Source organism: Rhineura floridana, chromosome 3, assembly GCF_030035675.1.
Source record: "Rhineura floridana isolate rRhiFlo1 chromosome 3, rRhiFlo1.hap2, whole genome shotgun sequence".
NCBI classification, from domain to species: domain Eukaryota; kingdom Metazoa; phylum Chordata; class Lepidosauria; order Squamata; family Rhineuridae; genus Rhineura; species Rhineura floridana.
The window spans coordinates 59915228-59942929 of NC_084482.1; the positions used below are offsets into that span (position 1 = coordinate 59915228).

The 27702-nt window shown below is 41.6% G+C and overlaps 2 protein-coding genes across 4 annotated transcripts; one reads left to right on the forward strand and one right to left on the reverse strand.

Moving 5' to 3' along the window:
• Positions 1-963: 963 nt before the first annotated feature.
• Positions 964-6723, reverse strand: ATP5PD (ATP synthase peripheral stalk subunit d). 2 transcript variants are annotated; one of them, XM_061616122.1, is made up of 6 exons: positions 6620-6723; positions 6145-6275; positions 5127-5223; positions 4026-4097; positions 1307-1369; positions 964-1178 (listed from the first exon to the last, which is right to left on the reverse strand). In XM_061616122.1, the coding sequence occupies exons 2-6, from the start codon at positions 6264-6266 to the stop codon at positions 1047-1049; spliced, it is 486 nt and encodes a 161-aa protein (XP_061472106.1). In that variant the 5' UTR covers positions 6267-6275; positions 6620-6723; the 3' UTR covers positions 964-1046. The 2 variants fall into 2 exon arrangements, with proteins under 2 accessions (XP_061472106.1, XP_061472107.1); XM_061616123.1 differs by lacking the exon at positions 6620-6723 and adding an exon at positions 6571-6610.
• A 1607-nt stretch (positions 6724-8330) lies between these two features.
• On the forward strand, positions 8331-25775 carry KCTD2 (potassium channel tetramerization domain containing 2). 2 transcript variants are annotated; one of them, XM_061616120.1, is made up of 6 exons: positions 8353-9080; positions 10694-10802; positions 11360-11451; positions 13106-13201; positions 20937-21062; positions 22142-25775. In XM_061616120.1, the coding sequence occupies exons 1-6, from the start codon at positions 8754-8756 to the stop codon at positions 22169-22171; spliced, it is 780 nt and encodes a 259-aa protein (XP_061472104.1). In that variant the 5' UTR covers positions 8353-8753; the 3' UTR covers positions 22172-25775. The 2 variants fall into 2 exon arrangements, with proteins under 2 accessions (XP_061472105.1, XP_061472104.1); XM_061616121.1 differs by lacking the exon at positions 22142-25775 and having other exon boundaries at positions 8331-9080; positions 11360-11456; positions 20937-21024.
• The last annotated feature ends 1927 nt before the right edge of the window (positions 25776-27702 follow it).

Genomic DNA, 27702 nt, shown 5'->3' on the forward strand with positions numbered 1-27702 from the left:
ACCCTCCAGTAATAGGCAATGCTTTACATTAAAAACAAAATCTAAATAAGGACTCAAAATGCAAGAACAAGAATTTAATTAGTCAGTGGCACAATACCAGGGAGTATCTTATCAATTACTGCAGGGGTAAGGAACCTTTGATCCACTAGATGTTGCTAAACTACAACTCACATCATTCTCAGTCATTGGCTATGCTTGCTGGGGCTGATGGGAGATTTAATTCAGCAACATCTAGAAGGCCATAGGTTCCCCTCATTTGAATTACTGGATGGGGAAATTATACACATGAGTGGCCCTGTTCGTGTATACTAGTTTAACAAATGTAGTTTTTACATGTCACTGTGAGAGGAGTTAAAATGAGGATGGTCTTGGAGAATGGACTCCTCTGTAGAAAAATAGCAACACCTCAATTATTTTCTGTGTGATCTTTACAAAAGCAGAGCCCACTCTACCTTTTCCCAAGGAAGACAGTATGACTACCTGCACTATAGGAAGCAAGAGAGAAGAACCCTGGGATATCTTCCCATGAATTTAGTCCTAGGTAAGCATTCAGCACCCCATTAGAACCCAGACTAAAGAAATCTGAGAAAGATTACATTTCCAGGTTCTCTGGAAGATGATTAGAATGCAAATATGTCCTCTTCTCTGCTGCCTAAATAAGGCACCAACTATTTATATAGGATAGCATGTTTAGCTTTCCAATACTTCATAATCCTTATCTTACTCTCTGACACAATAGCACTACAAGATCAGACAAGTAACCCAAGAACACTTTAACTTAAGTATTAGAATCTGGGGCCAAGTTCAATGATTTTAGCTGAGCTTTCAGTGTTCCAAAAGAGAAGGTTACAGCAGTAATCCTAGACATTTGGAATGTAGCTATATTGAACTTGATGGATCTTACTTCCAAGTAAACATACACAAATCAATTATGACAGAAGAGATGAGACAGACTACTAACAGTCCAATACAATTACTTTATTTAACAGACTCCTAGAGATTTTAGAGTTCATGGATGCTGCAAAGTTCTTCCAGACAGCTAGCTTTTACCATTCAGAAATAGGCCTGTGGGGCCAATATGGGTATTTTTCTTTGTCCGGCCTGCATTCAGGAAATGCCTCGTAATAATCATCTATTGTCATCTGGTCAAAAGGAATCATGTTTTTAAGCTTCTGAAGCTTGAAAAGAAGAAAGGACAATAACCCAATCATTAGTACATGATGAGAGAGAATACGTACGCAAAAAAGCACTGAACTTATTAGAAGAACACATCATGGTGCTAGCACTGTGAAAATCACCAGCTTACCTCTTTCTCATACTCAACAACACGTTCTTTAGAGGCTTGTATATAGGCAGCAGCACTCTTGTTCTGCAAGACAGTGCAAATTACTCATTTCATATATTAGCAATATTGAAGATGTTTGGAGAGGGTTCAGCTTTCAGACAAATGCTACATTTGTTTCCAAAACTGCTCATGCAACTGACTTCCCCTTGCACAACTGAACTTTTCCACCCACTTCTCCTCCTCCCCCATGCACCCCAAAAATCTGTTCCACAGGGTTTTTGGGTGCACAGGCAGGAGGAAAGGAAGGAGAAATCCTGCTCCATGAGCAGAACTCCGCTTGCACAGCATTGATACATCCCTATCATTGTGCTGTATCCAATTATGCATGAATTTTTATTAATAGTTAAAAATGTCATTAGTAGGCTTGATAAAACTTCCGTTAAAAATATGTTAACATATTTAAAATCTGCAGGCATTTTTACATAATTGATTAAACAAATATATGGGGGAAACATCCAAGAGTTATACTAAAGTGAATTACATATAAAGAAAATTTGCTGCTTCCAAAAATCTGGATAGGTTTGTTCTCATGTGCTTGGCACATGAACAGTACATTACATTTTGTCTTGTATAAGATGTGGACAAAGTATATAGACTTAAGGGCAATTCACGTAGCAAGATACACTGCTCATTCAGTGAAGTATTAGCCTGTGCACACAAATACACAGACCTCAAGTACACACAGTTTGTGTGTACACATGCATGGGATATGCCCAATTCCTGTAATCCTTACCCATTTTTTAGTGGTAGAAGGAGTGGAGGAACCAAACACATTATATATACATTATCTCTCCTGTATAGTGACAGGTGCATAGGCCATTCCAACTGTGTAAACCAGCCCTGAGTCATTGATACTTGTGGCAAATAATTACTTGTATAATCACCTGCCACATGGCAAGTGGAATCCACTATATTTTAAAAACTTGCAGCTCTATCTGATTTTGCAACCACGTTCTAACTTTTTATTTTGCTCCTCTCTCCCATCATAAATTAAGAAAATGCAGAGGGACACATTCAACTGAACTTCCCCCCCTTCCCTCCCTGCTCCGGAAAACTCCCAGCACAGCGCGTGGGGAGGAGAGGGGAGATTGTTCTATCATCACAAGCATTTCTGCTTGCCCAACAAAACAATCTCCTTAATGTTACGTTGAATAGAGCCCAAAGTCTCTATCACTTTACACAATATGAGGCTCATAGCATTTGGGTTTAAAAATGACCTCACTAATGCCTCAATTCCCATTATCATGACCCATTCTAGGTGGGGCTTAGGCCTGGCTTCAAGACAGAATTTGGTCTTGGTTGCCCTGATGGATGACCTTCTTTGGGAGAAAGGGGGAGTACATCCTGGTTGCTTCTCCTGGATCTCTAAGCAGGTTTTTATACTGTTGACCAAGTATCCTGTTGAACCGTCTCTGAATGTTGGTGACATTGTTTTATGGTGATTTCACACAGACTTACTGGGTAAGTTCCAGAGAGTAGTATTGGGTGACTGTGCCTCAGTACTCTTGCAGTTGATCTGCAGGGTGCCACAAAGCACAAATTTGTCCCTAATTCTATTTAATATCTGTATGAAGCCATCGGGAGAGGTCATTAGGAGTTTTGGAATAAGGTGTCACCAGTATGTCGATTATACCCATCTCTATCTCTCTGTAACATCTGAATCAGAAGAGGTTGTGCAAAGCTGTGGACCAGAGCCTGGATGCAGTCATGGCTAATAAACTGTGAATGAATCCTGACAAGATGGAGACTCTATGGATAGGCAGTTCCTAGATCAGGGAATTGGGCTATGTACTCGTTCTGATGGCTTTGCACTGCCTCTGAAGGAGCAGGTATGTAGTCTGGAGATGGTGCAAAATCCATCACTGTCACTTAGAGGCCCAGGTGACCTCATTGCCTTGAAACAGCCATTAGTAACTTTGGTTGGTTCATCAACTACAACTATTCCTGGACAAGGATAGCATTCCCACAGAGGTCATTCATTGGTAACTTCATGATTAGACTACTATCCATTGTATGTGGGGCTACCCTTGCACCTGGTTCAGAAGCTGCAGCAAGTGCAAAATGCAGCAGTTAGGACGCTAAGTGGGACACCCATCTTTACACATATTACATCACTGCTGAAAGATCTACACTGTCTACCTACTAGCTACTGTGCTAAGTTCACAGTTTGGTTGTTGACATTTAAAGGCTTAATAACTTGCCATTAAACACTCCTTTAAAATGTGTGTTTTACTTGAGCTTTCCTGGACTCTAACCCTTAAATCTTTATTTTGTTATTTTGACACTGCTCAGTTTTATTTGTGATATACAATTGTGTTTTTATCTTGCTTTTCAGATGATTTTATTGAATATTTGCATTTGTATTGTTACTGTGTGTTTCATGTAAACCATTTAGATATTATTATTACAGTAAACAGTAGAAACATTTGATAAATAAATAAATACCAGCAGGGGGAAATTGGAAGTATAGGCACTCATAAGCAGGTGAAATGTGGTAAGTGGTGAGCAGAGAATGAGGTCCAATACAATTTACCAGAATGGGATTTGTGGGAAGTTCGTGACCATAGATTAAAGTTCACCACAATCTGCCAAGATCCCAAGTGGGTTCCTGTTTTGTACACATTCCTGATATGTACTCTAGAGATGCCACAAAACTGGACAAAGGGGAAAAAACACTTACAGCCTCTTTTTCTTGGACATCTATTTTAGCTGTTTGGGTATCCACTGGCTCAGGAACCTTGAGTGCCTTGAACTGTGAAATTTGACAAAGAGTCTTGTAAATGTGTTGCCTCTGATTCTGTTAATGACATATTTACAGTGAGAAATAACTTTCACAAGCCCTGCCTGTTCCCTCTCAGAGGGGCTGTAGCTCATTGAAAGAGGACATGCTTTGCATTTACTAGCCTTCCAATTCAATCCTCCACATCTGAGAGCTTGATTCAGGACTTGGCATCAGGGCTTAGGTAGTGAGCTACAACAGACACAAGCCACCTGAAAGCGTAGCAGATTGCTAACAGAAATTAGCAGTCTTTGCAGTTTGCTTGCCAGTGCCCAAGAATGCACATCCACAGATTCATTCCGTAAAAAGTTAGGTATGTTTTAAGTTCTCCTGCAATCAACGGAATTTAAGCATTTAATGGACAACATCATATAACTTCCTTTAGATTTCCGTTTCACACATTTATTGTTCAGTCCCACAGGGTAAACCAGTCATTGGGACATGAGTCAGAATTCCTGAGTTCTAATTCCAGCTACTAGTTCCAATTCCAAACTCGCTTCCTATAATCTTGGACAAAACTAATGTATAGAGGGTGGAGGGTGAGAGGAAGAGGGAGTGCAATCAAATCAAGTCTTCTCAGGGATTTCTTTTCAAAATGACGTATTTCTAGGTGACAAAGATTTTAAACATCTCAGTAGCATATCAGGATAACAGTGTATACTGGAGAAGAGTCCAGTAAGAAAGAGGAGCACAATAAAATGAGGTTACAGTTACAAAAGGTTACAAAGAAATAAAAGTCAGCATTATTGTTGCTTTAAGGTTAGGTTTTATAACCTGTTCACAAGACAGAAAGTGTGTGCGTGGGGGGAATGTACCAATTGCTCTAAGACAAGAAACAACAGCTTTTTACGAGCACTGCACCATGCAACAGCTACACTGATGACAATATCACCCAGAAGCCTGCAGAATTTTTTTATAATTAGCATAACTTCTACACTGTGAGGCATCAGAGAGCCTCCACTGAGATTCAGAAACTTCTGAAGTAAGGTAACATAGCCTCACCTTTTTCTCAAATTCATCTACCATGCCAGCTTTGGCAACTGAAGCCTTGTAAAAAGCCCAGTCTATGGCCGAGGGAGTCTCTGGCAAAGAAGTAAGCCTGTTTAGATGGGGGAAAGTGTGTTTAGTACAACTACTAGACATTTTCACACTATTTGTAGTTCTGCAGCCATCCGCCATTCTTGTTGCTCACCTTAAGAACAGCAAATCAAAGCTGCCAATATTCTCAGCTATTCAGCATTGATCATAAAAGAGCCTTGTAAGACTAATCATACACATTAACAATGACTGATGAATACTCAGAATATTCTCATTTGTATTTAACTATTTATGTTAAGTCTAAAATAGTAGGTTGATAGCGTTTAACCAGAATGGGATAGAGATTTTGTCAGATCTTAAGATAAACAACTAAACTTCCATTATTACACAGGAATGACACATGACATTCTCAAATCTCACTCTAGTCTTAATCAGAAACTTGTCTGACAATCAGCTGGTTGTTGGGTGTTTGGGAAGCAGTGCACAAATCACTTTGCAATCTCTATGTTTCCTAAGGGCCAAATACAGGGATTTTTAAGTGCTTTGCACACTGCTTCCAAAGCATACATCAACCAGCTAGTTGTCAAGCACGTTGGAAACACTGCACACAGGAAATCGGTGGTTCCTGCAAAGAGCCGCTTGGCCAAGCCCCACTTTTACCTATCCCCCACCTGAAGTCAGGTGTAGGGCATGGCTTGCCTGCAACAGTGTCACAGGCCAAATGGGGAGGCCTCCTGGCTGAAATTTGGCCCACGAGCTGGAGATTCCCCACCCCAGTATATGGCATAAAAATCCAGAGAGAAGGACAAACTCATCTGTAAATACACAACAGAAGAAAACATTCTGTCAATTTAATACTGATTATGCATAGGTTGAACCCACCCACTCTGCATAAATACCGAGGCAATTGACAAAAAAAGGGGGAAAGTTAGTTCTACTAGCCCTCTGCCCCCAGTGCCTTTTCACATCTGGAAATACTCACTTAGCTGACAGAGCATCACTGCGTGTTTTCAGGGCGTTAAACATAGGTTTCTGATTAGGAGGCACTCGCTCAGCAAATGCCATCCAGTCTATTGCTTTCAGAGTAACTCTGCGGCCAGCCATTGTTACTTTCTGGAAAATCAAAAAGAAAAAATTGATTATTTTCCTTAAAGAAGACATAACTTCATACTGCTTCTACTTTACGGCAACCATATAGATTCTATGATAATCCATCAACATCGGCCTCTACTTGCGTGTTAATGGAACAGCAACATCTAACCCAAATCGTAAGGTGTGTGTGAAGAGGTCTCCAAGTTCGTATCTCAAGGAGGAACATTAAGAGGACCTCTAGAACACAACGAAATCCCACCACTATCAGTCAAGGGCGGGGAGGGGAGAAATGAGAAAAGTTCAGTTAATCACATACTATGATAAAGCAGCCGACAGATTTCAAAGGACGGCTGTACTTTACTCACCTTCAGCAACCCTTCACCCCGCAATCCGGATGTCGCCGGAAACGTGCTCACGGAAATGGGGCCGGAAAGTCATCATCATGACCAATCAGGACTAATATTCCCGGAAATACTTAGCAGCACAGTCAGCATCATAAGCGAATGAAAAGTGTAGAGTCACACGCGCCTCTTATTGTACTTGGGATCTGTTTTACGCAGTTAGTAAGGTAAAAACCACAGCGTGCAAAGCAACGGAGGGACTATATGTAATCGAGCGCTGGCTTTCAAGTTGGCAGGTGCTGAAAAGGCGACAAGGGCGGCCAATTTACCTAGATTTACCTTTGCCGCAACCTGAAGTGTGTTTTGTGAGCGATGCCTTCTGCTGTGGTCTGTTACCAACATGGCAGGTTGAAGATTCACAACAGATATTAGTGAAATGAGTTCGCTTGACATATTTGTATACAATTACATAATAATTGTCTACTTCCATGCAACACAACTGCTTTCACTTGACAACATGTGTGAACTTACAGTAGAGAACTTACTTCAGTGGAGACCTGAAATCATGGACTTTGAGTTTTACCAATTAAGATAGACTAGATGACCGTTCTTAAAGTCTTTGTTAGAAAGTTCTTGCAAACCATCTCAGTTCCCACCTAAAATATGCACATCACGGTACAGAGTTGTTGCAACGCCCATCTCAGTATGGGATTAACACTAGACTACGCTGCAGGATTGTTGTAAATCATTTTTAAGCCCTGGGCGCCTTCTCACCCGCTTTTTAAGATGTTTTTAAAGTTTAAAAATGTTTTAAAAATGTTTAAATGTTTTAAAAATGTTTTAAGATGTTTCATTTTAATGTGTTTTAAAATATGTTTTGTTTTAATATGTTTTCAAGTCTTTTTATTAATTTATTAAATTTATATCCCGTCCTTCTTCCTGGTAGTTTATTGTTGTTTAGATGTTTTAAAGTTTTAAAGTGCTTTGTGTTTTTGATTGCCGCCCTATACTCCTTCTGGGAGAAAGGGCGGGATATAAATTTAATTAATAAATAAATGGATAATATCAGCTTCACTTTTTTTCACTCGGTCCATCTGCAATAGGGTTGCCAGGTTCATGGCCTGATCCTGTATCTTTAGGAGAAGAGAAAGTCAGCCAAGTGCAGGTGTTCTTGCAGCCCTGTAATGAGAAAAACCACAAGGTGGAATTCTACCTTCTCCCTGCACAACTTTTAAAGATACAGAAGACCTCTTGGTTGCCAGGCCCAGCCTCCAAAAGGTCTTCTGTATCTTTAAAAGTTGTGGAGGGGGGAGGGAGAATTCCACCTTGTGGTTTTTCTCATTACAGGGTTGCAAGAACATCTGCACTTGGCTGACTTTCTCTTCTCCTAAAGATACAGGATCAGTCTCAGGCCATGAACCTGGCAACCCTAATCTGCAATATAGTGAATACAATAACATACAATAAAATTAACATACAGTACTTCACGCCCCAGACAGGATGAACTGTTTGCTTCCTTTTTTGCGGGGAGGGGGAGAGGGGGAGAAGTAAACGAGGGCAGCTACCAAATCATAGTTTCAATTATATCCTGAATTTCCCCATCGTCTTCTATCAGCAACTGTGACTTTTATCCCGTTAACAGAGAAGAAAAATGGCATCAAAAGGAACCGAGAAGTCCTGTCTATAGACAAAGAAAGTGCTGAGATCTACACCTTTGTTGTGTCTACAGTTCAGATAGTCTCAGGGAGGACCGGTGTTTCTCTGTTTCCTTTCTGCAGCGTCTCGGAAACTTATTTCCACTTACGTCTGAAAATATATCTTAGATCTAGTTGAGATTTTTTCCCTTATTTTTAAAATTAATCCTCCACTCGTGTTGCTTTCCTCCAGCATTGTTGTAATTGTAAACAAAGCGCATGTGGTATAGTGAGGCAAAAGCGGGTTTAACGCGGATATTCGCCGCTCTTGCGCCCGGAGAACGGTTGGTGACCCGGAAGTGACTTTTACCCCGGCAGTCCGGCTCTCTCTGTCAGCTGGGACTGGGGTGATGGCTGCCGAGTCCCGTCGAGCACAGTTCCAGTTTCTCCGACCCGGCCATTGATCAGGAGCGGCCGCTGCCTCACTACCTGCCGTAGGCCCAGGGAAGAAGCCGTATCCCAGAATGGCAGAGCTGTTAGCAGCGGAAGGGCCGCCGCGGGGCCGTACTCCCAGCCCGCTCCCGCTCGCTGGGCCGCCCAGTCCGCGTCCACCCGCAATTCCCTCTTGCCCGCCGCGCAGTCCAGAGCCCCCTGCACCTGACAGGGCTGTACTGGGGGGAGGCAGTAGCAGTGGCGGCAGCGCCAGTAGCAACAGCGGGGGCTCTAAATGGGTCCGGCTCAACGTGGGCGGCACGTACTTCGTGAGCACCCGCCAGACTCTCTGCCGCGAGCCCAAGTCTTTCCTCTGCCGTCTCTGCTGCCAGGAGGGACCCGAACTGGGCTCGGATAAGGTGAGCGACGAGAACGGGCAAAGCTGATGTCTTACTTAATTACCTGTTCCTTCCTAGGGCTCCTTCCTAGAACAACGCATTCTTCCCCACCCCGGTAGCCTGCACTTCTCCCATCTCTCGTCTCCTTTATACAGCAATCGCTCGGAGCAAGAAGCCCCATTTCACTAGCATTCGTGGATCAAGCATATTTCCGCGCAGTTAGTTGGAGAGAGCCTTGCACAGCTCCAGTCTCCCAATAGCCTTAATCGTCGTAACTCCTCAACGCGCAAAAAAGGGGGGGTACGCATAAAGGGCATTATTCCTAAGAAACCCAATAGTATACAGCTATGTTGGGTATGAAAGCGGGGTGACTGCACGTTTCCTTGAAAATGTATAATCCCCGCTCCCACCATGAAGCACTTTTTTATTGTATATTACAGAACTTCATTGTGCTGGGAGAAATGGTGGACACAGACAACCAAAGTAATAATTTATCGTGCTATATGTTTAACTACTTGGTAGGCCTGTTGTGTGTGTACATAGAACACAGCCAACTGGTAAGGAGAATTTTACAACATCTCAAATGTGGACGTGTGGGGAATATTGGCCTCTGTGTTGATCCAAACTTACTCTTAAGTAGTTATTTCAATATATTGCTATGCAGTCACTGCACTAAGTAGATTTTTAATGCTTAAATCTGTATGCCAAGAGAAAATATATTTAAATAGAGGAGTTGCTTTCAGCATGTAATTGCTCATAATGTTGAAAGACTGGATAGGATTTTGAGTGCTCTGTAAAATACATTATTATACAATAGAATTTTAAGTGGAAAATAAGGTGCATAAAAGATACTGTCTAAGAATGAAAGCCAACCTACTTTCTAAAATAATTAAATCATACAGATTCAGTGAGTTGTGTTTCTTTATAGTGTTCTTAGTGATCTTTAAAAAAAAGTTTGAACAAACAGGCAAAGAAATTGATTGCACTGCACCATTTTTTGTATGCAGCAGAATTTTTTTATCATTACTAAAGAATGCTGATGTGGTCTGTGTTTGCTCAACACATAATAAGGTTCACAGTTTGAATTGGATTGACAAAAGTATTAAGAATTCAATAGCAAAAATTATTTCATTTTGTCTATTTCTCCATTTTCTTGCTGTTTGTTACTGTCAGAATTGCATGAAAATTCAGAAGCCAATCACTTATTTTTTAGGAGAATGCCACTGATAGATGTAAGAGCAGGTTTTTTTTCAAGCAAATAAGAATATGATTTGGTAATTAGGCGGAATGGCCTTGTATAGGTGGTGTCCTACCTCTTTAATTATATCATGGTGTCATCTTATAATCAAGCCAGGCATAAAGGCATGTGATGCAGGAACTAGGAAACTTGCCAGTGCTATCTTCCCATCCACTGCCACTAGCTCAGAAGATGACATCCATGCCCTCTGCTATAACCATGACACATTTTCAACCTAACTCCTGTTTTTGTGGATGATTCAGCTAGTTAAAAAGAGCCCATTCTGAGAAGAATGTTGATTCTTTGCTGAGGACACTAGTTTCCCCAGTCAAATGTCTTAGTTCTATTGAATGGTCCTTTTTAGCATCAGAATCTGACACTGGTGTATCTTTAACAGGATGAAACGGGAGCATATCTCATTGATAGGGATCCCACATATTTTGGTCCAATCCTGAACTACCTCCGGCATGGAAAACTCATAATAAACAAGGAATTGGCAGAAGAAGGTAAGAAAAGGATATTGCAGTGCTTTGTCTGATTTGGTCAAAGCTAGAAATCAATCTATATCATTGAAAGTCAGAGGGATCCTTAATGGATGTTGGCCACGTTTCAGCTAGGTGCACTTAATCCCATTGAAGTCAGTGGACTTGAGTGCACTTAATTCTGAGATGGAGTAAGGCCTCGGTCTGCATATTTCTGTGTGATTTATTTTAGGGTGAGCTATGGAGGAGCAGTAGAAAACCAACTTTTTTCATGGAGGCACATTATTTTGATGCAACTCTCTCCAAGGCATTCTGTTAAGAAACATTAGCGGCTTCTTGTATCAATTTGTTGTTTTTCATTAACATTGCTTTTAAATGTATTTAAATGTTCTAAATGTGTTTAGATGGTTTTTAGTGTGCAGCATAGAAGATACTGGTCACTGATCATCCATGTCAAGTCTTCTAGCTATTTAGAGTTCCATAAATTTGCATACCTTGCTGGTGTATTTAGGGCCTCTGCTTCCTCGTTTATATATTTAATAAAGTCAAACCCTAATTGTATTTTTTTTTCTCATTTCTAGGTGTGCTGGAAGAAGCTGAGTTTTACAACATCGCATCTCTCGTGCGGTTGGTGAAGGAGCGAATACGGGACAATGAAAGCAGAACTTCTCAAGTAATGTGTGTTAAAAGAAAATAGAAGGGGGAAGTTTATCACCAGAATCAGGGGTTCACAAATTTCAGCTTGGCCTACCATTATTTGTGGTTGTGGCCAACCCCCCCCCCTTCTCCCTGTGGCATAGGGTTTGGAGAAGGGAAGAGTGTTTTCTCTGTTCCTATGATGGGCTTTTGCAGAAGGCTCAAGCAGCACTTCGGTGCTGTTTCTGTCTGCAAAGGTCCACCAAAAAGGGAGAGAAACCACCCGTCTTTTCTTTTACCAGGTTGTCTATAGAGAATAGGAGGGGTATGTTCTCTTCCTTGCAATGGACTTTTGCTAGAGGTGCTAACCCGTGCCTCACTGCTCCTGCTGAACATTTTCAGGAAGGGAGAGAAAGTAACTCTTCTCTCCAAGTTCTTCATGAGCTGCTGGGGAATAAGGGGGATGGGAAGTTGGAGATGTTCCCTTCCCATTGTCTTTACAATGTTTATTAATTTACTTATGTTTAATAGATTTGTATTGTGCTTTTTAAGATAAATGTTTAACTATATAAAACACAGTTTCAAACTTTTAATTTTCAAACTCCTCGGCCTTAAAATTAGCCAGTCTCAGGTTATTCAGCCTCATCTAGCTCAAAACCACTTCCAGGCACTATTTCAAGAGTCTGCCTTGGACAAGTAGGTGGGAGCAAACAGGTAGAACTGGATTGCTTCCACTAGCAGTTTTATGTAGATAGTAAAAAAAAATGTGTTCCCCATAGTTATTTGCAGGACTTGAGGAGGGAGAACTCTATGTTGGACATGTGAGTAGGAACACTTGCCAGAGGTGTGAGGGGCACTCAGATGGATTTATGGAACTCTTGTCAGAATTTAGCCATTTATAAAAAAAATTAAAAGCTAAAATTCTCGGTTTTTGCAGTCAAATCATAAAATCTGAGCCAGTTTTCATGGTTTTTATAAGATTTGTGGGGATTTGGGGTTGACAGTCCTTTTGTTTTTCTTTCAAGGGGAAAGAAAGTTGAGACTTATGGAACATTATATGTATATAACAGCATGCAGCTCAATTCAGGGAAATTTAAGTTGCTTGAAATCAAAAGGACTGATTAGCTCAGCTATGTTATTTTAATAGGATCTGAGTATATTTCACTTTTTTGGGTTGTGCCCATGTTTAACAGAAATGAGTGGAATATGTGCTGAGTGCAGGATATGGCTGCTGTAGGTTAGGAATGCTAAGAGTTGGACAATCTGGATTCCCTTTCCACCTTTCCAAAGGCACTATATTACTTTTATTTAAGCCCTCTGTAGCAATCAGTTGCCATGGTGCCTTTGTCACATTCCAGTATACACTAGTGTTTGGTGCAGCATGTCCGAGCTATCTCTGTACGATAGCACCCACACTCTGTTATACTTATCTCCCCAGGTTATTTCTTGTTCTCATGTTTTCAGCAAAAACCTGCCACATGGTTTTTTAGCCACCAGGGCTGGGAAAAGAATGAAATGTTCTTTTAAAACATTTTGAGGTGAATTTTCTCTGGAACCACCTAGATTTATGACATTCTAATTCCTTGAGGCTTAGCTGGAGCTGCATTTCCTTCTTAAACAAGCTGTCACTACTTAGCACAGCCACAGTATCAATTTGTAACTTGCCGGTTGGTTTCCTCTTTGTGTTCCAGGGACCTGTCAAGCATGTTTATAGAGTCTTGCAGTGCCAGGAGGAAGAGCTCACTCAGATGGTGTCTACTATGTCGGATGGTTGGAAGTTTGAACAGGTATCCAGTACTAAAGAATGCCTCTGGCCCCAGCAGAAGGGGCCCAGGTCACTAGGCTGGTATCATGGCTTATCTTCCCCCTCTATTATTAGTTGTTTACCAGAATGGGGTGTCATTAGCTTAGTAAAATAATGAATGTTGGAGTATGTTTTCCTTGCATCTTTTCAGAATCTAGAGCAGAGGTTTCCAAACTGGTCTTCAGACCACCAGTAGTCTGTGAGCTTCACACTGGTGGTCTGCTGCATGTCTTTGAAGAACAGCAAGAGCAACAGCTGTTCCATAATAATCTAAATCTGGGCTCTGCTGTGAATTTTTTTGCAAGGTGGAACTCAGTTTCCATCCTCCCTCCCTCAAAGGTAGCAAAGCAATCAGCATTCCCCTTGTCTCTTTCAACATATTTTACCTATCCCTAGTTGTATTAGCCACAGAAGGCAGGTAGCTGGCTTCTTTGTATTATTTTCGTCATGATTAATGTCAGTTCTGGTGTCCCTTCCCACACTTTCTCTATTAGTGTTTGTGCATGCATGTCAAGGGTCCATCCAGTCATGGAGCACAAAGTCAGTGAAACAAGCAAGGGCTTGATAAACAGTGCTCTTCATTTCCTACCCTACCTAAGCTGCCATCATTCCCCTCTTACAGCCTCCATGCTTCTCCCCCTGGTTTTGTAGCCCCCCTTAAGCCCCCCCCCCTTTGAAGCAGAAGTCTCCTTTCCTCCTCAACAGCCTGGATGTTCTCAATATAGTGGCATCATTGAAAGACACCAGGTAAGAAAGAGTAAAACCAATAAAGATTTCCAGGCTGCGAACCATGGTGCTTACTTGCAAGTAAGTGTCATAGAACACAGGCATCCTTTTGAGTAAAGGTGCACAGTATCAAGCATCTGTATCAAGCATCTAAGGCTGGAGTCCTAGGCTACCTGCCTTTGATGTTGGTGGGGCTTACTTCTGAGTAAGCATGCATAGGATCACCTTATTATGTGCCTTCAAGTTGATTACGACTTATGGTGACCCTATGAATCAGCGACCTCCAAGAGCATCTGTCATGAACCACCCTGTTCAGATCTTGTAAGTTCAGGTCTGTGGCTTCCTTTATGGTGTCAATCCATCCCTTCTTTGGCCTTCCTCTTTTTCTACTCCCTGCTGTTTTTCCAAGCATTATTGTCTTTTCCAGTGAATCACGTCTTCTCATGATGTGTCCAAAGTATGGCAACCTCAGTTTCATAATTTTAGCTTCTAGTGACAGTTCTGGTTTAATTTGTTCTAACACCCAATTATTTGTCTTTTTCGCAGTCCACGGTATGCACAAAGCTCTCCTCCAGCACCACATTTCAAATGAGTTGATTTTTCTCTTATCTGCCTTTTTCACTGTCCCAACTTTCACATCCATACATAGAGAGTGGGAATACCATGGTCTGAATAATCCTGACTTTGGTGTTCAGTGATACATCTTTGCATTTGAGGACCTTTTCTAGTTCTCGCATAGCTGCCCTCCCCAGTCCCAGCCTTCTTCTGATTTCTTGACTATTGTCTCCATTTTGGTTAATGACTGTGCTGAGGTATTGATAATCCTTGACAAGTTCATGGTCCTCATTGTCAGCTTTAAAGCTACATAAATCTTCCGTTGTCATTACTTTAGTCTTTTTGACGTTCAGCTGTAGTCCTGCTTTTGTGCTTTTCCCTTTAACTTTCATCAGCATTCGTTTCAAATCATTACTGGTTTCTGCTAAGAGTATGATATTGTCTGCATATCTTAAATTATTGATTTTTCTCCCTCCAATTTTCACACCTCCTTCATCTTGGTCCAATCCCGCTTTCCGTATGATATGTTCTGTGTACAGATTAAACTAATAGGGTAATAAAATACACCCCTGTCTCTCACCCTTTTCTATTGGGAACCAATCGATTTCTCCATATTTTGTCCTTACAGTAGCCTCTTGTCCAGAGTATAGGTTGCGCATGAGGGCAATCAGATGCTGTGGCACCCCCATTTCTTTTAAAGCATTCCATAGTTTTTCATAATCTACACAGTCAAAGGCTTTGCTGTAATCTATAAAGCACAGGGTGATTTTCTTCTGAAATTCCTTGCTCTGTTCCATTATCCAGCGTATGTTTGCGATATGATCTCTGGTGCCTCTTCCCTTTCTAAATCCAGCTTGGACGTCTGGCATTTCTCGGTCCATGTATAGTAAGAGCCTTTGTTGTAGAATCTTGAGCATTACTTTACTTGCATGGGATATTAAGGCAATAGTTCGATAATTACTGCATTCTCTGGGATCCCCTTTCTTTGGAATTGGGATAAATATTGAACGCTTCCAGTCTGTAGGCCATTGTTTAGTTTTCCATATTTCTTGACAAATGTTTGTCAGAATTTGCACAGATTCAGTCTCAGTAGCTTGTAGCAACTCTATTGGTATGCCATCTGTTCCTGGTGATTTGTTTCTTCCAAGAATTTTAAGAGCAGCTTTCACTGCACATTCTAAAATTTCTGGTTCTTCATCATATGGTTCCTCTGTGAATGAATCTGTCATCCTTGCATCTCTTTTATAGAGTTCTTCAGTGTATTGCTTCCATCTTCCCTTTATTTCATCTCGGTCAGTCAGTGTGTTTCCCTGTTGATTATTCAACATCCCTGCTCGTGGTTTAAATTTCCCTTTCATTTCTCTAATCTTTTGGAATAGGGCTCTTGTACATGATGAGTTTTGGGGAGAAAAAGAGACAACACTGCAATTAAGTTTCGGGGGGGAAATGTAAATGTATTGCCTTCAAGTCGATTCTGACTTATGGCGACGCTATGAATAGGGTTTTCACGAGGCTGAGAGACAGTGGCTGGCCCAAGGTCACCCAGTGAGCTTCATGGCTATGTGGGGATTTGAACCCTGGTCTCCCAGGTTGTAGTCCTACACCTTAACCACTACACCACACTGGCTGTCTTAAGTTTCAGGGGGAAAGGGCAAAGGAAGAGAAGGAGAAATACAGACAAATTGTAAGGGATTTTTGTAGACAACTCAGATCACATATGTGGAATCATTTGAATACAAGCCTTTTCACCCCTTTTCCACCCTTAAATGGATGGCTTGCCTTTTGCAACTGATCCCACCTATACACACAACTCTCTCAGCAAATTCCTCTCATTTCTGTTCAATATGCATCCATCAAATTAAATATTCATATTGATTTTTAATTGTGTTTTATTGCTTCTTTTATTGCTTATGTATTGTGTTTCATTTTGAATTCCATAGAATTAAAATTGTAATACCATAAAATCAATATGAATGAAAGAAGCAATAAAAATACAATGAACACCATTCACACAGTGTATAACAATTGTTACAACAAGCAGAAAAATCATTAAGTTGTCCACCAAGACCTTCAGGAATTCCCAAGCAGTCTGTGGGGGAGGCAGAGTTTGGGAACCACTTATCTAGAGAATATGGGATTTCTCATGGAACATACATTATGCCTAACCCTAGTCTGCTGGTGCGTGGGGATAAGTCTGGGTTCTGAGCCTCTAACAGATATTGCTGATTATCTTCTGGGAAGCCTGGTTCCTTTTGCCCTTCTTCTCTCTTCACCATCAGTTGATAAATGCTATCTGGTCTGATACTGTTGACTGATGTTTATCCTGCACAGCTTGCTGGGGCTAGTATTTTGCTATGAGAGATTGGCAGGATCCACTTTGGCTAATACTTCCCATCTTGTTTAGATTATTGGTTTCTGCTTGGTTCCTGGTTCTGTGCATTCTGCTCAGTAGGTTCCATTTCCTCTTAATTATTATTATATTGAACTATCATTAGGGAGCTCTGTAGGACTTTGACTCTTTTATGTAAAAATGTATTGTTTAGAGTATTTCTAGATGGCAGCTTCCCATACTCTTGATTTGGGATAACGTAGGGCTTGATTTCCAAGTATGAAAAGCAACCTGGGGATGGGCAGATAACTATCGCTCTTCCTGTCTGGGATGCCCCTTTGCTCATCTCAAGTCATCCTTGCAGGCTGAACATCCAGCATTGGTCCCTGACTTCTGTATTTGTTTTCACATGTACTGTTTTTATAATGGTGTTTTTAGTGCTTTTATGTTGTGCTTATATACTGCTTAGGGATTTTTTAACTACTAAGCAGTCTAGAAAGGCTTTTAAATAAATAAAAGTCCAGCACAAGTTGAGTCTGCTTGCAGCACTGGATGGTGGAAATCAGAATCACTGAGACAGCTCATCCAGTTAATGACTTTAGGATTACCAGTTCATCCACTTTATTCCCTCCTCTCATGAAATATCAGGTTGTTTCATATTTACTTCTCTGGCACAGATTCCATCACACCCTCCGACTCTCGCCAATAAACCGTTATCCATGTTACTTTATGCAGACGATGCAGTGTTGTTATCGCTGACAAGCATCAGTCTGCGCCGACTACTTCGAGCATTGGCGGATCATTGCGCCAAGGACTGGCTAATTATTAACCATGACAAGACAAAAGTGCTCATGTTTACCAAAAAAAAGGCGAGACACGTTTGGCATCTCAATGACCTCCCAATTGAGCAGGTTTCTTCATACCGATACCTGGGAGTGACCTTTCATGCCTCGGGAGCATGGCATCTTCATGCAAAGAATGCCATTACCACCGCTAGGAGGAATTCGAAGGCTCTTTTGTCATTCTTCTATACTAAGGGAGGACAATACATCCCCTCCGCCATTCAAGTCTTCGTAGCTAAGGTCATTTCTCAAATGTTTTATGGCTCTCAGGCGTTGGTTTTCTCTAAATCTGTCTCTTTTGAATCTATACAAACTAAATTCTTGAGGTCTATTTTTCGGATACACTCGTGTGTCTCTAATTACACTCTAAGACTGGAAGCCGGCCTGCCCACTATCAAAGCTCACATTTGGAAGCTCAAAGCAAAGTTCTGGTTAAAGTTGCAGTTTCACCCTGTGGGTCTGGCCCCTCTAGTTCTTCTCGACACATATCAATCTACCTGGCTTAAGCTACTGATTAGGAAATGTGCAACCCATGGCTTTTCGCTCCCCACTATCTCCACGCTAGGGTTCTCCAAAGCATAGTCAGCTATCTCTCAACGTATAATGGATATAGAACTTCAAACCCACTTATCACTGACCATACACAAGCCTGCTGTTACCATCTTTCCCAGGGGTTTTGCACCTGTGCAATACCTCAGTAAGCTTCCCAACGCCAGATATAGAAAAGTATTTACAATGGCGAGATCTGATGTACTCCCGTCAGCTCTCCTCGATGGCAGATAGCGTGGAATTCCGCGCGCAGAGCGGTTGTGTCCGTGCGGGATGGGAGTAGTTGAGACAATATCTCATGTGCTTTTATCCTGCTCCTATTATCATGACATTCGCACTAACAATATAACTCCTATTATTCAATCGATTCCAGGCCGGGATTCCGCTTTTTACACCAGTTATCTGCTATCGGACCATTATCCTCAAATCACATATACTGTTGCAAGGTTCTGTATTATGGCCACTACCATTCGCAGAATGTTGTTTGCTCAAATGTTTGCTAACTCGGCATGATTTTAAATAGTTTTAATTGATGTTTGATGTTTTGTATTGGTCACCGACCGTAATAAAATTCATTCATCATTCATATTCCTTCCTATTTAACAAATATGGTCAAGGCATTCATTCTTAAGCCCAGGGTGTCCTTAAGCCATAGGGGGCTTGCTCACTACCACATTCAAAAGTTCCACTGATGTATTTTCAAGCTGATATAGTAATGCTGCTGTCTGAGGTATCAGGTATGTTTTGTCGATACTTGCATTTCTTTGTGCAGATGGATTTTTCTCTTAATTCAACCTCATTTCCTGTTGCTGTTCCTTCCTGTTCACAATTACGAACCAATCAGAGTCCTGTTCTTAGTCCTATTTATTTTATAAAACTACTTTACTTTTCACTTTTTGTACTCTGCTTCTGCTTGCATTTCTTTGTTTTAGATTGCTGATCTTTAATCACTGGAGTTGTATACACCACCATTAGCACACCATGAACTGTATCCAGCTAAATCATTGCATGCATAACACAACTTCACGTCCCTTCACACCACCCCCAAGTCTGCTCCAGGGGGTGGGGGGAAACCCAATACAGATGTAGGGGGTGAGAGGGAGGGCAAGTTTTGTTGCACTCATAGAAGTCATTCTGCATGTATAATTCTGCAAGATGGAGTCACTGTGGGTTGGTGGTTCCTGAGTTCAGATAATTGGTCACTTGCCTGCTTTGGATGGGGTCCTACTTCTTCTGAAAGAGCAGATCCGTAGTCTGGGGGTGCTCCTGGATCCATCTTTGTCGCTAGAGGCCTAGGTGACCTCCATGGCTAGGAGTGCCTTTTACCAGCTTTGGCTGGTAAGACAGCTGCGGCCGTTTCTGGATCAGGATAGCCTGACCACTGTTGTCCACGCACTGGTAACCTCCAGGCTGGATTACTGTAATGTGCTCTATGTGGGGCTGTTCTTGAGGTTGGTCCGGAAGCTACAGCTGGTGCAAAATGTGGCAGCGAGACTGCTCACTGGGGCAGGGTAACATGTCACCCTGCTGCTGAAAGAATTGCACTGGCTGCCCATTTGCTACCGGGCCAAGTTCAAGGTTCTAGTTTTGGTGTACAAAGCCCTATACAGCTCGGGTCCAGGATACTTGAAAGACCGTCTTACCCCTTATATACCCAGTCAATCACTGCGCTATGCAGGCGAGGGCCTCCTGCAGATACCATCTTATCACGAGGTTCGTTCTGCACAATATAGAAAACGGACCTTTAGTGTGGCAGCACCTACCCTGTGGAATTCCCTCCCCTTGAATATTAGGCAGGTGCCATCTCTGCTATCTTTTCGGCACCTTTTAAAAACTTTCCTCTTTCAACAAGTTGAGACCTATCCCAGTTGGCGTTTGTGTTAGAATTGCTTTTAATATGTTTTTTTAATAATGTTTTTAACCCTTTTAAAAAGATGTTTTTAAAGCTTTTTTTAAAAATGATTTTAATGTTTTGGTTTAATGTATTTTAAGGTCTGTTTTTATGATGTTTTAAAGTGTTTTTAGCACTTCTGTTTGCCGCCTTGGGCTCCTGCTGGAAGGGCAGGATATAAATCAAATAATAAAGAAATAAATAAAATGATTTACTTGAATACAGCTCAATCCTAAATCCTTCATTTCTTTGTTTGGTGGTTGCCCAGATGTATCTGCAACCTTACAGAGCTTTTTGCTTTTAAGTAGTGCTGATATTTTAAAATGGCACTGGTGGAAGTTTAAGTAAGGAGCACAATAGCATGGCAAAGAAGATATACATGGATTGCTTGTTTGTTTTGTGAATCACAGCATTTTGGGGATTCACACGAAAGTATAGGTGAGTCCCTAAGCCATCTAAAAGTTAAAGAATCTAAAGGAGCACAGAGTGCTTTGTCATAGTATTATACTCTTCTATAAATCTGGTTCCTTCTATAAATCTGTGTCTTATCACAGTTGGGAGACTAGATAAAGGCCTAGATGACATTTTAGACCACGGATGGGAAACCTGTATCTGTCTACATGTTGCTAAATTATATTTTTCATCATTACTGACTGTTTGCCAGTGCTGACTCGGGCTGATGGGAACTGGAGTCCAACAACATCTGGAGAGCCACAAGTTCCCCTCCCCACCTAATTTTAGCCTAGTATTATAAGACTGATCCCATAATGATCCCCACATATTGCTGCTTTTAACTTTTACATTCTCTTGTTTTTCTTTTCATCAGCTAATCAGTATTGGATCTTCCTATAACTACGGAAATGAAGACCAAGCAGAATTTCTATGTGTTGTATCCAGAGAGCTCAATAACTCTACCAATGGCATAGTCATAGAGCCTAGTGAGAAAGCAAAGGTGAGGAACCTGTTTGTGACTGAGTTCCTTGAGGATAGTATTACTCTTTCTGTACACAGAATGGAACAAATACAGAAAGCAGCTTGCTTTTGCTGTTGTGAGGTATATAGTTCCTGATAGAGTTTTGTCTTGAGATTATTGCAGTGGGCCTTAATGACAACGTCCTACAATTAGAAATTGTGGAACAATTATAGTAAGCCACTGAAATAAGAAGGGCAAAAATCCAGAAGATATTTCCTAGTGCATTGATCAGTTATTTTCCAAAACATCTGGAAAATAAGGTACCATGAGCTTTCAATATGTTCCCCTAATGGTCATCCTTAAAAATGCTTCCTCTGCCCACTTTCATCTTCTGTAAAATGTCTGAGAGAATCTCTGAGGGTTTTTATTATTTTCAGTGCAATATCTACTCAGAAATAAATCTCATTGGTTTCAGTGGGATTACTTCCAGACATGTGTTTATAGGACTGCAGGTTCATGGATGCTTCTCTTTGGCATTGCCACCATTGTGAATTTGGACAGAACATGTCTCCCAAGTGTAATGTGGACATGATGATACTGCATAAAGATGTTGGCAGTGACCATGTTAACATCTGCAAAGATATTTCTGATTGTATCCAGTGGTGTCTGCCAGTTAGCAGTAAGGCTTATGTTAGTGGAATGGGGAGGTAAGAAGTGTAGCACTAATAGAGAGCTAGAAAGGCCCATGTGCATCAACATCAAAGACATCTGCAAAGCCAAGCTGTGATATTAGACAAACCCTGGCTGCTAAAGAATAGTAGAAATGTGCCTTGCAGATATCAAAAGTCAAATATTTTAGCCCAGCTCATTTTTCCCATCATAAAAAAGATTCAGTTTAGCAATAACAAATAACCTAATGATCTACGGTTTTATTTTGTAGAGTACGTAGTGTAGTCAGTAATAACTTTTCCCTGTAATGCCATGGGTAAGAAGCCAAGTGCTAAGTACCATGAAACAAAGTTCAGATTTTTCCTTCTATTACTTTCCCCCTCTGTTGCAAAAAGTACTGCTCAAGGAAATCCTAGCTAACTCTTGTGTTACTGCTTCTTTTTCCCCAGATTCTTCAGGAGCGAGGGTCACGGATGTAACCTAAACATCTAATACTTTAAAACTCCCAGATGTCAAAGGGGCAATCTAGCTGGGCAGAGCATTTCTCCTGCAGTCCAACCTTGCTTTTGTACAGTAATCAAACTAACACAAAGCAAAGCTGAGCCTGTCCTGCCAGTGGAAAACGTAATCCTGGTGAAAACCAAGGGCTCTTCCCACTCCAGTTACAGAAGATGAAGAGGAATGAAGAGAATCTTCCAGCCAGATAGCACCCTTGCCCCAGTAACTCTGTTTCATTTTCTTTCTGGCACTGGTGTGGTTTATTTTTCTTTATATTTTTATGTTTTGGCTTTCTTTAGAGGAGGCCAAAAGTGAGGGCTGCCCAGAGTCCTGGGCACTTTTAGAAATCCCAGGAATCACTGGTCTCGACTAAGGGCAAAGAAGTTTGATTGAACAGTGTCATTTCTAATGCTTAAGTTAGGAGATTTGTCACAGTTAGACTTGCCCAGATCTAATGAAAATAGATTTGGAAGTGAATGTCTAAACCAAGAACATTCCTTTCCCCATCTTCTCTAAATCTTTTTAATTCTTGTTTTGGATTTGTTACTGGCTCAGATACCTGTTAGAAGGGAAATTTTAAAGTTGTTTTTATAGGGAGAGGAGATTATGTCTACCACAGGGCCTTGGCTGAAGGGTTTTCTTCAGAAAACACTAAAATAAAAGCATTTATCACAGTGTGGTTTGGTCATCGCCATTCACACATTTTTTAAAATGTACTGTTACTCCCCAAGTTTCAGATTCATTTGTACTATCTCCTATTCTCTCAATGTCAGAGGAAGGTGGCAGTGGGCCTCATGTCCTATTTCTCCTGCCAGAGCTTGGAGAATAGTCCCTTGGTTTTAAAATTGCTTTTTGATCTGAAGGATTTGTTCCTGCCAAGTTCAGCTTTGCCTTGTCTAGTCCAACAGCATGAAATGATTCCCTTGTTCTGTCCTGCAACAAAAGCAGGTTTTCTTTTGTACTCTGGTTACTTTGATAGGATTTAACAATTCTTATCCAATACATTTGGGGATGGAGGGTCCCTTATTTACACATGGCGATTCTTCACCTGCAGTCCCCCACCCCCTTTATTGTGTTATCCAAAATAACTAAGGGGTATTGTGCAGGTGAAGGGGGTGGGGAGGGGAGGGCTGGTGATGAAAGTTGCCAAATTGTTGTGATTTTTTCTTGTTCAGAGTGGTGTGTGAACTTCTGTAACTTTTTTTTCCTTTGGAATGCCTTGAATGGATGTGAAAATGTTGTACCTCTCTTCTAATCTTAGCCAAATGGGATTCACTGATCTTGTCAGTGAACTTGTGCCATCCCTAATCAGTGAAATGTCCCCTCCCAGTTGTTGGTAAATGGGAATCCTTTAAGCGTTGGCTGCATGATATCTCGCCTCCATATTCTGATCCTTGTTAGTCATCTTGACTTCTGAGTCTTGAGATAAGACCCAAACATACTGAACCAAAGTTTTGGAGAAATTGAAATGCTTTGGTCTCCCTCGGCAATAATCGAAGCTCCCATATCAGCTTATGATCAGAAGTTCCCTTATATACAAATTGGTGTGTTTGGAATTTCCCACCAAGGAATTGCATTACTGTGTCTTTTTATAGTTTGAGGTGATAAGGCTTCCCATTCTATTTCTTCCTTGTAAAGGTAATGGGTGGGGTAGAAGGACGGTGTGTGAAATGGTGATAGAGGCATAGAACTCATAATGGATAAAATACATAGTTTGAGGAGTTTAACTCAAATGTGGCGTTTAATTGCCCCCCTTCCCCATACCCTCCATTATTTTTTGTTTGTGTCTTCTTCAGTTTTTATGTGTTTATATCACTGAGCTTCCCACAACATACCTCCAGAGATGTTTTGGTAGCGTTAGGGTTTGTATAACACATACTAGTTCAGTCTCTGAAACAACAGACTGTACCAAAAGTCTTGAGGTCAGACACTGGCTGCTAAAACTCAACTGGCTCCATACTGTGTTGAATTAAACCAACTTTCCTGTTCTATCTTGCCCTTCCTGTTTATAATGTGTTGGTACTGGCATGATTAGACTGTACGTCTTGGCTGGATTTAACTAACACTGTGATGTGTACATAAATCTCTTGAGTATCTTGTACCTTCAGCTGTTGTCAGTGTATGTCCACAACTGAGAAATAATCAGGTGTGTATGTTCTGTAAGGAAGTATAACAACCACAAATATATAGCATTCACATACACCCTCATAACCTCTCCTTCTCAGGGAGGAGGCAAGAATGGGTGGTGATATGAACTATTTGAAAGAAAAACAAGCTGACAATGCCAAGAGTAGCTGCCATTTCCAACATGGCCTAACCCAACTCATTCCCCACCTTGCTGGGCACGTAGCAGTGTTAGGTTTGCTTGGAAGGAGACCTTACTGTGTAGCTTTAGTTAACCGAAACAAATACCTCATTGCTTTAATTTTATGGTCACCAAAAACACCATGCATGGGGAAGCCCCATTAGAGGAGTGCCTGATGTCAGGATAACAGCCTGGATAGAAAGACTCATTGTGTTGCCCATTGGGCCATTGGGAATGGCTCCATTTAAATCTGGAGGAAAACCAGATTGTGAGATGAGTCATAACTGGCTTGATGCAATGCATTACAGCAGGATTACTGCTAAACTTCTCTGAGAATCAGTGTTTCTGCCTGATAAATGGGGTAGTTCTATATACTCCACTTGCTGCTGACAACTAGTGAGAGGTTTTCAGTGGATGTAGTTTTTCACTGGAACACAGTTGCCTTCCCCCACCTTACCTTGTTAAGTATTCTCAACTAAAGTAATTTAAACTTGTTGGGACCCTCCCTGGAGTGGTGAGCTGTTTAGCTGGAGATAGAAATAGTATTAGGGATTGGAATAGCTATTGGCTTTCCTAGTATAAGGGCTTGAAATCCAGCTACAGCAAGACACCATTCTAGCTCATCCACTTGTGATATTCTTTTCCCACAATGACAGGTCACCTTCAGGCCCTGTTAATCTCAAGAACTGGCTTCCATGTTCAGCACCAGTTTTATCTCTGCCTTTATTAGCAACAGGGCTTTTCCTTCAATTTGCCTTTATCTCTGTTGAAACATTCTCTCCTAAGCTAAAGCTGGAAAATAAATAACCCTATTTCCTCCATGGAAGGCAGTAAATGAAAAGAGATGCAAATGATGGGATGGGTAGTCTTCAGAACGATTTGCATCTCTTGAGAAGGTTTTCTGTAAACCATTAGCTAGCCACTGGGGACCAGTAGCAGGTCCTGTTTCCCAGTGGCAAATGTTCTGTTACAGCAAGGTTGGAGCTAACCTTCTCTTAAAAGTGTCTTTGTTTCTGCTCATTTTTAATCAATTTTTCTCAGGGGTGATTGAGTGGTCCGAGGGGAGGGGGGTTCCACAAAGGAGTAGGGTTGGCTCCTCGGACCTCCACAGCTGGGCCGTGGGCTCTTCACCCTCAGGTTTTGCCTGCAAACCTAGAGGTTTTGTACAGTTTGTCACATGTCAGTGCCCTTTGCTACTGTTTTTCTTTGTTTATTAAATGTGTTTGAATAATAATGGAGATGCTGTGATGATTTTTTTTCCAATAAAGATTCTGACATGACTTGAGCATTTGAACTATTTTCTCATGCCCTACTACGTTGCCTGTACTGAAGAGAGCTTGGGGTGTCTTTCACACACACTTCCTCCATGGCAAGGATTGCAGCCTTGGTATTTAGTGCCCTTCTTCAGAGCTGAGCGATGTCACTCAGTTCTGTTGCTGAAAGCTTACAGACTCATACACTTTACCAAACCTTGAAGCAGAACAAAGGCAAGATACTGTGATAGGTAAGTATCAAAGTGAAGGCGTATGTCTGGTCACAAGCTACCTACTTAAAACAGGACAGAAGCGTAAGAGGTCAAAAGCAGATCCGTTGACATGGACAAAGTTGGCACCTCATAGACAAAACATAGAAATGATGTACAATTTTATATTGTACCAAACTACTAAGGATGGTGAGCAAAGAATGCTACTGCTCATTTTCCTTCTGAATCTAAACAATATCATTAAAGAAACCTGTATTTTTTTATTATTTGATTTATATCCCGCCCTTCCTCCCAGCAGGAGCCCAGGGTGGCAAACAAAAACGCTAAAAACAGTATAAAACATCATAAAACAGACCTTAAAATACATTAAAATAAAACGTTAAAAACATTTTCTTAAAGAAGCTTTAAAAACATCTTTTAAAAAAGGGTTAAAAACACTAAAAAACATTAAAAAGCAATTCTAACACAGATGCAAAATGGGATAGGTCTCAATGTAAAAGGCTTGTTGAAAGAGGAAAGTCTTCAAAAGGCGCCAAAAAGATAACAGCTGGCGCATGCCTAATATTCAAGGGGAGGGAATTCCACAGGGTAGGTGCCGCCACACTAAAGGTCCGTTTCCTATATTGTACAGAATGAACCTCCTGATAAGATTGTGTCTGCAGGAGGCCCTCACCTGCAGAGCACAGTGATCAACTGGGTATATAAGGGGTAAGACGGTCTTTCAGGTATCCTGGTCCCAAGCTATATAGGGCCTTGTACACCAAAACTAGAACCTTGAACTTAGCCCAGTAGCAAATGGGCAGCCAGTGCAATTCTTTCAGCAGCGGGATGACATGTTGGCGATACCCTGCCCCAGTGAGCAGTCTCGCCACCACATTTTGCACCAGCTGCAACTTCTGGACCAACCTCAAGAGCAGCCCCACATAGAGCGCATTACAGTAATCCAACCTGGAGGTTACCAGTGCATGGACAACAGTGGTCAGGCTATCCCGATGCAGAAACAGCCGCAGCTGTCTCACCAGCCAAAGCTGGTAAAAGTCACTCCTAGCCATGGAGGTCACCTAGGCCTCTAGCGACAAAGATGGATCCAGGAGCACCCCCAGACTACAGACCTGCTCTTTCAGAGGGAGGAGGACCCCATCCAAAGCAGGCAAGTGACCAATTATCCAAACTTGGGAACCACCAACCCACAGTGCCTCCGTCTTGCTAGGATTTAGACTCAGTTGATTGGCCCTCATCCAGCCCACCACCAAGTCCAGGCAGCAGTCTAGGGCTTGCATGGCCTCTCCTGATTCAGATGTTATGGAGAAAGAGAGCTGGTGCTAACCCCTCACCCCAAAACTCCTGATGACTGCTCCAAAGGGCTTCATATAGATGTTAAACAGCATGGGGGACAAGATGGTACCCTGTGGCACTCCACAGCATAACTGACGGGGCCAAAAGACAGTCACCCAATGCTATTCTCTGAGAGCGACCCTGGAGATAGGCTTGAAACCACTGTAAAACAATGCCTCTGATACCCGTCTCACCAAGTCAGCCCAGAAGGATACCATGGTCAATGGTATCAAAAGCTGCTGAGACATCAAGTAAGAATAACAGGGTTGCACTACCCCTGTCCTTCTACTGCCAAAGGTCATTTATCAGGGCAACCAAGGCCAATTCAGTCCCATAACCAGGCCTGAACCCAGACTGGGATGGGTCAAAATAATCTGTTTCATCCAAGA